This window comes from Lytechinus variegatus, chromosome 15 (genome assembly GCF_018143015.1).
Source record: "Lytechinus variegatus isolate NC3 chromosome 15, Lvar_3.0, whole genome shotgun sequence".
In the NCBI taxonomy this organism is placed as follows: domain Eukaryota; kingdom Metazoa; phylum Echinodermata; class Echinoidea; order Temnopleuroida; family Toxopneustidae; genus Lytechinus; species Lytechinus variegatus.
Window position 1 is genome coordinate 28,619,427 of NC_054754.1, and position 12,441 is coordinate 28,631,867.

Genomic DNA, 12,441 nt, shown 5'->3' on the forward strand with positions numbered 1-12,441 from the left:
TAACAAGTGGAATGCCTCTGGCCGTCTCACCTGCATCACGCGGTTCAATATAGCAGCAGTGCTGACTTTGAAAACTACTCTAACTCGCACAAGATGTTCAGTGATACATGGTTACTCTTATGTCCACTTTTTATGAACTAGACCAATAAACTTACAGAGATATGATGGTTATTCAACACAAAACCCCAACATGGCCAAAGTTCATTGACCTTACATGACCTTTGACCTTGATCATGTGACCTGAAACTCGCACAGGATGTTCAGTGATACTTGATTACTCTTATGTACAAGTTTCATGAATCAGATCCATAAAATTTTAAAGTTATGATGGTAATTCAACAGATACACCCAATTCGGCCAAAGTTCATTGACCTTTGACCTTGGTCATGTGACCTGAAATGCGCACAGGATGTTCAGTGATACTTGATTACTCTAATGTCCAAGTTTAACGAACTAGACCAATAAACTTTCAAAGTTATGATGGTAATTCAAAAGATACCCCCGATTCGGCCAAAGTTCATTGACCCTAAATGACCTTTGACCTTAATCATGAGACCTGAAACTTGCACAAAATGTTCAGTGATGCTTGGTTACTATTATGTCTAAGTTTCATGAATCAGATCCATAAATATTCAAAGTTATGATGGGAATTCAACAGATACCCCCTATTCGGCCAAAGTTCATTGACCCTAAATGACCTTTGACCTTGGTCATGTGACGTGAAACTCATGCAGGATGTTCAGTGATACTTGATTAACCTTATGTCCAAGTTTCATGAACTAGGTCCATATATTTTCTAAGTTATGATGACATTTCAAAAACTTAACCTCAGGTTAAGATTTTGATGTTGATTCCTCCAACATGGTCTAAGTTCATTGACCCTAAATGACCTTTGACCTTGGTCATGTGACATGAAACTCTAATAGGATGTTCAGTAATACTTGATTAACCTTATGGCCAAGTTTCATGAACTAGGTCCATATACTTTCTAAGTTATGATGTCATTTCAAAAACTTAACCTCAGGTTAAGATTTGATGTTGACGCTGCCGCCGTCGGAAAAGCGGCGCCTATAGTCTCACTCTGCTATGCAGGTGAGACAAAAATGGAAAACTACCAAAAAGACGGAGGGGGGGGGGATCAAGGGATAAATAATAGAGAGTATAAGAAAGAAAGAATAGAAAACATAATTATAATCATTTGCAGTGATCAGTACGATCCAGCATTGTACCTCTCTAAGAGGTATAACTTAAGCTTACATTTGAAAGAATTGAGAGAGGGGCTATCAGCCAGTTTGTTATTTAGGCTGTTCCAGAATTTGATTCCTGTTGTAGTAAAAGTGCTATTAGCAAAACAGTTTGGGTTTGTGGGAGGTGGTAATGGTTAGCTTGTCTGGTTGAATGGGAGTGTAAAATAAAATTGCGTTGAAATAATGGCACAAAGGCATCTGGTAAATTATCACTCTTATGTTTGAACGTAAATATACCAAGGTTGTACAAATATAAATCAGATATTTTCAAGATTTTGCAATTATAAAAAAGGTCATTTGTATGAGCACGAAATCCAGCGTTATTGATTATTCTTATAACACGCTTTTGGACAATGTTAATTTTGCCCGATCAACTATTATTGCTAGAACATTTCAATATTGGAGTGATCTTTTGGTTAATATTATAATTTATGATCTGTACACAAGAGACCAAAACAACTCCAGAATAATAGGAAATTTATTCCTTGAAACGCAACACGCGTAACAGCTGCACTGCTAAAGCCAGGGTAATTATGCTGCATATACTGTAGAGCGCTTAGAGACTCCTGACAAAGTAAGTAAGTATTAAGTGTTATATAAGCAAGTATAATTATAATTATTAATACACAAAATTATCTTTATCTTTTAACTTTTAATGTGTTTTATGTACCTAAAGAATGCCCATCTATGAAAAGACAAAATTTTACATACACTGTATAATTTATTAATATGAACAGGTCAAACAAATTCTTAGATATCATAATCAAAAGCTTGAAGAGGAAATAGTAACATGAAGCCACATGAAATCCAATCTTCCTATCTAGCACGTGGGCGAAGATGTAGTTGATCCTGTATAAATGTACCAATATTCCTTTAAACTACAACAATCATTTCAAGTCTATCTTTTGGTGATCCTCCCTGCATCCTGCTACACTTACTTATATACAGACTACAAATGCCAATACTGACATTAAGTCTTCACTTTTGGGGTGTGCAAATGAAAAGGAGAATGTGTTAGGTGAATACTCTTAAAGAACTCTTGCTCTACTGGAAACTGTACAACTCCAGATCTTAACATTCACGCATGCATTTACCTACAGCAAGAGAAGGATGGCAGTTAACACCGTCCGTAGCAAATTCAGAAGTGTATATAGTCTGCAGCTTTCACTATTAGCATTCTGCCCTTTTTTTTTGATCCATGTGCAATCACCTGATGCAGAAACTGCCAAGAATCTTCCAAAATGTAAGCTTGTAAACTCCAGCCATGGAGTCGCTGCAAACTGTCAGCATCTCGGACTAACGGAAGTCCCTCAAGATCTGCCTTCGAGTGTGTATGAGCTTGACCTGTCTGAAAATAAACTGACCGCTCTGCACAATGATTCTTTTCACCATGTTCCCAACATGATAAACCAACCCAATAATATTTCTTGAGAGTGGGTCATTCTGGCCTTTAACAAAGCTCAGGACTCTAATTCTCAGCTACAACAACCTACAGTCAATACCACCAAGAACTTTTCTGAAGAATGTGCTACTTACAAAGCTCCTAATGAATGACAATCACTTTAGGGTCTGTCCCCCACAGACCCTGAAACAGAGCTATTTCCGACATACAACCTTCCCTAGGCATGACTTCCATTGACTATGCCAGATCCATGACCTTTTACCACCTGAAACAGCCTCCAAAATGTCTGTCACGTACCCAACCATTCGATCTCTAATGCTGTCTGGTAATAAAATTGAGACAGTGCCAGTGGGTGCTTTCTGGGGCTTCACAACACTTGAAGTGCTCTCCTTGAGACTAAACAAACTCGAACTCCTCACAAACAGATCTTTGTGTCATCTGGAGTCACAGAACTGGATATTTCCTATAACAAAATAACCACCTTCTCAAATGCTACATTTGCCTGCCTGCAGAATTTGAAAGTGCTTAATGCATCAGGAAACTTACTACAGGCCCTTTTGCCAGGATATTTTAATGGATTGCGATCCATTCTTACCATAACAATCTCGAGTAACAGAATCGAAGAACTGAACAATGGCAGACATCTGTGGTCAGTCAAGACACTGTGCATGCTCGACATATCCCACAATGCCTTAATCAGTATTTCTCAGGACAGATTCCATGGCCTTGCCAATCTGGAGGTACTAAACATAACTGATAATAATATCAATTACTACAGTTACAAAGCTTTCACCAGCATTTTGAACTTAAAGGAGTTGTACCTCAAAAATGAAGTGACAACATATCTAAAAGATGCCTTTAGTCAACTACATACCTTGCTTATTCTAGATATATCGAATGCACCCAACAGGGTATCACTTCAAACTCAAGAGCAGTTTTCAAATATGAGAAGTTTAGGTGAACTTCGAATGGAAAATGCACAGCTGGAAAATACTACCTCATATGCCCTGGCCAATAGCTTCAAGAGAGTCTTGTTGATCAGCAGCCATTCAGTGGATGATGCCTGGTGCATGACTACTACCTTCCATGCCCTGGACAATAGCTTCAAGACAGTCTTGTTGATCAGCAGCCATTCAGTGGATGATGCCTGGTGCATGACTACTACCTTCCATGCCCTGGACAATAGCTTCAAGACAGTCTTGTTGATCAGCAGCCATTCAGTGGATGATGCCTGGTGCATGACTACTACCTTCCATGCCCTGGACAATAGCTTCAAGACAGTCTTGTTGATCAGCAGCCATTCAGTGGATGATGCCTGGTGCATGACTACTACCTTCCATGCCCTGGACAATAGCTTCAAGACAGTCTTGTTGATCAGCAGCCATTCAGTGGATGATGCCTGGTGCATGACTACTACCTTCCATGCCCTGGCCAATAGCTTCAAGACAGTCTTGTTGATCAGCAGCCATTCAGTGGATGATGCCTGGTGCATGACTACTACCTTCCATGCCCTGGACAATAGCTTCAAGACAGTCTTGTTGATCAGCAGCCATTCAGTGGATGATGCCTGGTGCATGACTACTACCTTCCATGCCCTGGACAATAGCTTCAAGACAGTCTTGTTGATCAGCAACCGGTCAGTGGATGATGCCTGGTGCATGACTAAGCTTCGTATGGCTCTTGAGCACATCAATGATACAGGACTTGACAAGATCGTCTTGCTCTTTGTTAAGGAGATCGATAATGAGAACCTGCCGATCTTGTCAGGTTGTTCCTGAGCAAGAACAAACCTTTCAAGCTGTGGACGGATGATGAAGATGGGCAGGAACTCTTCTGGGCTCAGTTTGAGAAGAGCATGAGATCTAATAAGGCTATCAATAATGCTATTCCTTTCTGATGGGCACTTATTTTTTTTGAGGTTTTTTTTTTATATATATACATGAATATAGCGGCAAATACAGCCCATAAACATTGAAAAAAACCTTGTACGTGAGCATTAGCATTTTGTGTGTGTGTGGGGGGGCACTCACATATATTGGTGGTACAGGGATATACTGTAACTCTTTGGAGAACCCCTTTTTCAGACTGATTCCAGTTCCCTAGACACTCTATATGACAAAAGTTCCGTTCAGATGCCATCCGTTACAAAAAACCCGTTCCCAGGCCTGCCAAAATTCCAGCACGTGTGTGCACCGCAAAGCTTGCTGCACGCACAGCATGGCTCCAAACCACGACGCAAGCACCATGCATGGATAAGAGTGCCTTGAGCAACTTACAAGGTGGATATACGCGCTTTGCAGTGTAATCTTCTTTTAGGAGATACCTACTAACCTGTAACTTCATCAGTCTGTTGATATAGCCCTTGAAGTAAGAGAAGTAAACTTTACTCATGGTGTCCACATACTCATCCCGGACTTCCTTAGCTACATGTCTCTCATTGGCCAGCAGAAACTCGTAAAAGAATCTGTAGTATGGAATGATAATGGCATATATTGGAAGCTGCTGTCATAAGCTACTGAAATCACTAATGCTAAGACAATACATGTATGTGATTAAGATTTTAGTTATTGATGGATTTACTTGGTTTGCGCAATTCTCAATTCATTCTTCATTTGTGTACCTTTCTTAATATGGCTCTCAAGTCTCAATATCCTTGTCATTTTTTTCCTGAAACGAATCAGCGACCTGTATACAAATTCATGTTTTTCAGCAATTTTCGGTCTGAATGCACTAACGAAATGTTTAATTTCCGGCCTGCATACCCAGGGGGTCACAATTTTGGTCTCAAAAAGTTGCGCGAGACTAGAAAGTAAAAAGTAAGCGTCACGGCGGATTTATCATTAAAAAAATTGAGGGTGGCTGAATCAGCCCCACTGTCTTTTAGGGTTAAACCTCAATGTTTGAATATGTTGTATTTCTGAATAAATTTTGCTAAAAAATAATGTTACCTTGATTTAAGCATTGCATTCTGCTGAAGCTGGTAGTTTGTCATGGGCTTCTTCATCTGATTTACCTTTTGAAGTATGAACTCTCGAATCTTGAAGATTGCCTGAAAAAAGTATCAATTCCAACGGGTTGTAGAATACTATTAGGAACGTAATGCATGTAAATAAAAGCTAAGGCACATATCATACAGAATCAATATTGTGTAATATTTTCTTTTAGAATTGGTAAGTGGATATGTGGCAAATTAGACCAAAGGGGCAACCCTCCCTCCCACAATGGATATTGTGCATGCCTCCATCACCACTATCCACCATCTTGCTACCCACAATGCTTCGCCGTATAAATAATGTTGGAACAACAATTACAGCAGCCACATGTTTTTATATGACAAAAAAACGGCAGCAGACCATTTATTTGCGGCGTCAGGGACTGTGGGGCGTTTTGCGTGTCAGTGTGCGGAAGTGCTGATCTATGCCAGTGCCACTGAGCTTCGATATCGCTTTATAGTATGGAACATCAAAATCGCAAATATCTTTTATTAAACATAAAAAAAAACATTTTTGAAACTTGAAAAATCGTATGCCTGTATTTTAATTTAAAAAAATCGTACTAAATACAGGAAAATCATACTGGTTGGAAGGTCTGTATCAGGTTTATTACAAAACAACATAATCATGAACTGACCTTGAGTTTTAGTTTTTCCAAAATGTCCTCTACATCACGACAGGACAAGGCATCTTTGAATGCCTGCTCCTTGACGAAACGTATCTTGTGGTTCAGTTCATGGAGCTGCTCCAGAAACTGTCTCTCTGTGACAGGGGCATCTAAAACAATGCTAGATAAAGGGGTCAACAGGGAATCATGAATGAATATTCCCCAGGGACTGAAGAATGTGCAAACCGGTACATTGTATTTTACAATTTGGTATTCAAGCTTCTCAAGAAAATGTCTGTTTGTAACAGTGCCCTCCAAAGCAATGGTAAACAAAGGGATCATAATAACAATAATATGCATTTATATAGCGCCATCTATCTAGAAATATTTTATATTGAGGCGCGAAGTTATTATTATTATTACCCCGGCTTTAGCTTAAGCTGCCTTTCAGCGCTCATGCATTCAAGGAATTAATCCTGCCGGATGCCCATTCACCTCACCTGGGTTCAATGCAGTACAATGTGGGTAAATTTCTTTCAGAAGGAAATAACACCATGGCTGGGATTGAAATCCTCAACCCTCTGTACTTTCAAAGTCAGAAGACTAATCCACTGGGCCACAATGTTCCACTATCAGGGACTTAGAATGTGCATAGTGTGCATTCATTACATTTCATAATGTTGTATCCAGCTGCTCAAAATCTGTCTCTCTAAACCAGTGGCCACCAAAATCACCAACAAACACTCATAAACATACAAATATTCCCAGGGACTGATGAATGAGCAAACCATGTATTTCATAAGGTTATTACCAGGCTGCTCGAGAATCTTTCTATGTAAGTGTAACAGAGGTCTCCAAAACAATGCTAAACAATGTGATCAACAACAGGGACTCATGAAACAGATATTCCCCAGGGACTGAAGAATGTGCAAACAACATGTTTCATAACTTTCTCATCAGGCAGCTCATAAATCTGTCTCTCTGTTACAGTGGCCTCCAAATTAATGCTGAACAAAGATAACAATGAAATGATAAACACATTGGAATATCCCCCAGGGAATGAAGAATGTATATATTCATATATTTCATAATTTGGTTCATTAAACTGCTCTAGAAATCTGTAACAAGGGCTTCCAACACAACAGTGAACAAAGAGAAAAATGAAAAGGTCTCATCATAAACAATTGGAATATTTCCTAGGAAAATTTAAGTTCAGGTCAGATTGAAATCTAGTTACCCACTGAGGTCAAGGTTCATAGGTCAGGGGTCAACTTACTTGATCATTCGCTCGTTGACAGCCATCTCATCCACAAACTGGCTGAGTTCACCTCTCACTGCTTGCCTGTTTTTAAGTTTGACATTCATTGCGATGGACTGCTCCTGCAAGGTCTGTATCTCGGCACTCAGACTGCCAAGGTCTGATTGGAAACCATTCAGCATCTGTTCCATCCTCTGAAATAATCACACAATTATTATACAAATAATGCATGCAGCCGAGTGCGTTAGTGGAAATGCAGAGCACGCGAGGTTTCTTTAGATAGATGCCGCACTATGCATGAGCCGCTTGCGGCGAGTGCCCAGTGTGCATCATCTGAATAAACCGAGCTTTCTCAGCATTTTCACTAACACACGACAGTGCGAGTGCATTATTTGTTTTATAAAATAGCAACACAGAAACAAATTTTTAAAAAGTTACAGTACAGTTTTGTTGGACTTCTATCGGGACTTCTACCGCACGCGTGCAATATCAATTTTCGTTGCGCACCTTTTGCACTGCCGTGCAGTGCACAAAAAAGTTGGATGTCATGTGACGCATATTGGCCAATTACGATGCTTAAAAATACAGAGCTATTTTATAATTTTCATTTTCACACTATGGTATTCCAAAAAATGAATTAAAAAAAGAAAATTCAATTAAAATTCAATTTCAATTCAATTTTTCAAATTCAATTTTTTTTTGCTCGTTCTTGTACAGTACATTTGTACAACAAGCAAAAAAAAAATCAAAATTTATTAAAAGGCTATCAATTATCTGACCCCGCTAATCAAAATCTTGCTATCTTTTGAACTTTTCAAACCTTCTGCCAAGAAATTAATGAAGAAGTTCACCCTGACAATGAAGACCCGTTATATTTTGAATTATAAGGATACAAAATAACAGGGAATCTTTTGGTGCAGTTTTGATGAAATTCATAAAAGCAAAATAGTTATGAATTATAAAGTTATCAAGTTGTGATGTTGATATGCGAGCAACTACCCCATATGGAATATAATTTAACCCTCATTTTCAATGGCTCATGGTAGTTGAAATTTTATTTAGAAGTGGGTTTGAAATAATTCATCTGATGATAAACTGAATGCAAGTAGTAAAATAATTGAAAATTGTCATATGAAATGACATTTTATACAATTTATTTCACACGATACATGGGGGAGCTCCTCATACATTTATACACAATAGAAACTTTGAAAATCCCTTACTCTGTTAATCTTTGATGGTTTTTTCCCAAACCTTCACCAAATGTTTCTTTTGTTTTTATGTATATATTCATACCACCATTGAGTCAGGGTGAACTTTCTCTTTAAGGATGTGTAGACCTCTTCATTTGCCAAAACCTTATCATCAGCAAATTGATTTTTTTTAATCTGAACGGATAAATATTGAGACGTGGTCACTTCCATGGTCTGTTAAATAAATAAAATCTTCATTCATATCTGTTGGAAAGATGTGCCCTCTTTTTTTTAAAAGGGGAAGTTCAACCTGCAAAAAAAGTTTATTGTAAAAATAGCAGAAAATAATACAATATAATGCCGAAGGTTTGAGAAAAATCCATTCAAGAATAAAAAAAGTAATAAGAATTATAATCATTTGATTTGTGACGTCATATGCGAGCAGGCTTCCTACATGTATACCGAATGGAAAAAACTCAATGAAATTTCATTTTCTCAGAAAATTGAAAATGATTTTTAGTGTACCTTCAGTATATCAATAGACAAACTATTTCAAACCCATTCCTAGGGATTAAAAAAAAATATACGAACCATTAAAAAATAGAAATTCATGCATTTTTACTACCGGTAAATAATATATGGGACAGCTGCTTGTTCACGACGTCACAAATCCAAAACTTAAAATTCTAATAACTTTCTTAATCTTTAGTGGATTTTCCTTAAACCTTCAGCAATATTTTCTTATAATTTTTTCTGCTATTTTTACAACAAACTTTTCTTCAGGGTGAACATCCCCTCTCTAGATTTACCTCTAGGATGGTATCACATGCTGTTATTTGGTTATGCAGACTGGCAATGTTTTGGCTTTCCTTGATATCTGTTGCAATGACAGTCAAGGCATTCAAAAATCAATTTCTGGGCCCAATACAAAAAAAAGGTTTCTTTTATGGTAGCTTCCATGGAATTCTTTTTTTCTGATTGGCTGAATAACATTGTAACATGGTAGTTACCATTTTATGCAACAGGGCCCTATCTGACCCTCATATCCAAAAGAGTTCAGCAAGATATTGTTCTGTCAATATCAGTGAAATTAAATTTATGTAATTTTTTTTTATAATCAGATGTTTACAAAACTTGTACACATGGAATGAAAATATTTGTCACCGGCATTCACTTTGTTCAGATATATGCATAACTTAGTTAAAATCTGTGTTCTACATGTATTTAAAAATGTGCAATGCTTTAACGATTTCAGGGTTCCCAGCTTTTCAAGAAAACAAAATTCCCTGATTTTCCTTGATGAAGTTTATAAATTCCCTGATAATCATTTATACCGATTCCTAATTTCGCATGTTTTCTAAGTTGTTGTATTGGATTACATGTATAAAAACAATAATGTAAAACTAATTAGTACCACCACCATAACCAATCATTCAATGGATGTTGTTTTGATTTGCAACAAAATATAACAGAGTCTGACTGACTACCATGCTTTCGACTTTTGGGGTGATCAAGATTCCCTGATTTTCCCTCATTCAAGGCATTTTTCCCTGATTTGAGGTAATTTTTGTAAAAATCAAATTCCCTGATTTTACCCTGACTGGAAAAAAGTAAAATAATTTCCCTGATGGGCTGGGAACCCTGAATTTATGAATATGGATGTAACAGCAAACAGTCTGTTATGACTGATAATGAATTCTATCTTTTTTTATAAATCACCTTTTATTCATAAAAAAGGGAATCAATTACAATAAAGGGCCAAGGTTATCAGTTCTAAACAAACATAATACAGGGCAACATAAATTGAATACATTAAAGGTATACATAAACAAACATAAAACAAGAGATAATAATTATTTACATATCAAACACGTCAATTTAATTCATAACAAAATTCATACTTAGAGTGATTAGAAGGGTGAAGGAGGGGATATGCTATCCCGTGGTTTAACTTAAGTTGTTCTGATTTTAAAATGAGTTCAATGGACTAACATATCGTATTACAAAAATACATAAATTATGCATAACTGAAAATAATAAAATCATAACGTTATAACATATCCATAAATATCTTAATAAACCTTACTTGATCACAAGTTATACAAGCTCATCTCTATCAAACAAAATAAAAAATATTTGGGATGCATGGTCATTTCTTGTCTTCATGTCATTTCCTGTTCACAGTGTTATACATTTTTTTTCTATTCAAGTGAATAAATGGTTAAAATGAACAAAATCAAAAAGGATACAATCATCGATCGAGGCATTTTCCACTTCCTGAAGTTCAGCTTCAATCTGTTTGGAGTACTGCCTCAGATCCACACCCTGTTTAACATAAAATGAGAATGAATTAAAGAAAGTTGAGTAACATAGTCTAAAAGAGACTGATAAAGGATGGTAGGGATCGAGATATGGAGAAAAGGGTATAATGAGTCGAGAACAAGAGAGAAAAGAAACTTGAAGAACATTAAAGAAAAATGGACATGGTTAATTACGTTTAATAACAAATGATGATACTGCATCAGATGATTTTGTAGAAGTTTATGTGCATTTGACTATGTTTGTATCGAAACATAGTCAAATGCTTTGCACCTATATGTAACCCACTCACAATACCATAAGAAAACTTAGAGAAATCTTGTAATTGTTCTATTCACAGGGAATAATTTTGCTTTACAAATTTGCGTAATGTGTTTGGTCATAAGGGAAAAGCTCTCTACTAAGTAATGTACAGTCCTATGTAAAAGTATGCTATATATACATCATCCATTAGATAAAATGATAATATTCCGTCACTGATTTTCATTGACCTTCAAGGAGATGTTACACAAAGAAAAACAAAAAGAGAAATTAAATTCAAAGATGCACTTTTTTTGCAATGGGATATAGAAGTTATGTTTTACAAGACACCCCCCCCTTCTGAATGAAAGGGGAAAATCCCTTTAAAGGGAAAGTTCACCCTGACAAAAAGTTTATTGTAAAAATAGCAGAAAAAATAACGAAAACTATTGGCGAAGGTTTGAGAAAAATTCATCAAATAATTAAAAAGTTATTAGAATTTCAATGATTTGATTTGTGACGTCATATGCGAGCAGCATTCCTACATCGTGAATGGTAAAAAATCAATGAAATGTCAGCTGCTCGTTTATGACGTCAAAAATCCAAAACTTTGAACTGTAACCCTAACTTTCTTACTCTTTAACGGATTTTCCTCAAACCTCCACCAATATTTTTAATAATTTTTTCTGCTATTTTCCAACAAAGTTTTCTTCAGGGTGAACTTCCCCTTTAAATTGGTATATTCAGCTTTGTCTTTGTTTCTCCTTTTCTCATATATCTGATCCATGAAACTTTGAGATCAGATGGGAATGTCCCCTTTAACACGAATCACATAAATATCTAAAGAACATCTGGTTTCTTTTAATGCAGCCAGACAGTATTTTATCCAACTTCTGTACTTTCCAAAATATCATGGAATTGAAGGCAATGGTAATGTATTTTTCTACTCTATTTTCTTTTGCACACTGTAGACTAAATACATCTACAATCACTCGTCATCTAAGTTTTATTGTTTTTTGCACAATCTGAACCCTCTCATACAATACGTTGGAAATGGAAATAAATTAAATTGAATTTATAGGGATGGTCCGTGCTGAAAATATTTATATCTAAATAAATAGAGTAAAATTCACAGAGCAAAATGATGAGAAGTTAATCAAATTGGGATAACAAATAACGAAG

The 12,441-nt window shown here is 36.5% G+C and overlaps 1 protein-coding gene across 1 annotated transcript in view; it reads right to left on the reverse strand.

The window, feature by feature from the left end:
- The window catches only part of LOC121428400 (vacuolar protein sorting-associated protein 52 homolog), a 47,699-nt gene that overhangs the window by 12,950 nt on the left and 22,308 nt on the right, over nucleotides 1-12,441 (reverse strand). Inside the window, exons 3-8 of the mRNA XM_041625000.1 lie at nucleotides 10,950-11,025; nucleotides 9,510-9,577; nucleotides 7,526-7,701; nucleotides 6,280-6,430; nucleotides 5,598-5,698; nucleotides 4,981-5,113 (exon numbers count right to left, since the gene is read on the reverse strand). Of these exons, the coding sequence (XP_041480934.1) occupies nucleotides 4,981-5,113; nucleotides 5,598-5,698; nucleotides 6,280-6,430; nucleotides 7,526-7,701; nucleotides 9,510-9,577; nucleotides 10,950-11,025 (705 nt within the window). The remainder of the gene's footprint in view (nucleotides 1-4,980; nucleotides 5,114-5,597; nucleotides 5,699-6,279; nucleotides 6,431-7,525; nucleotides 7,702-9,509; nucleotides 9,578-10,949; nucleotides 11,026-12,441) is intronic.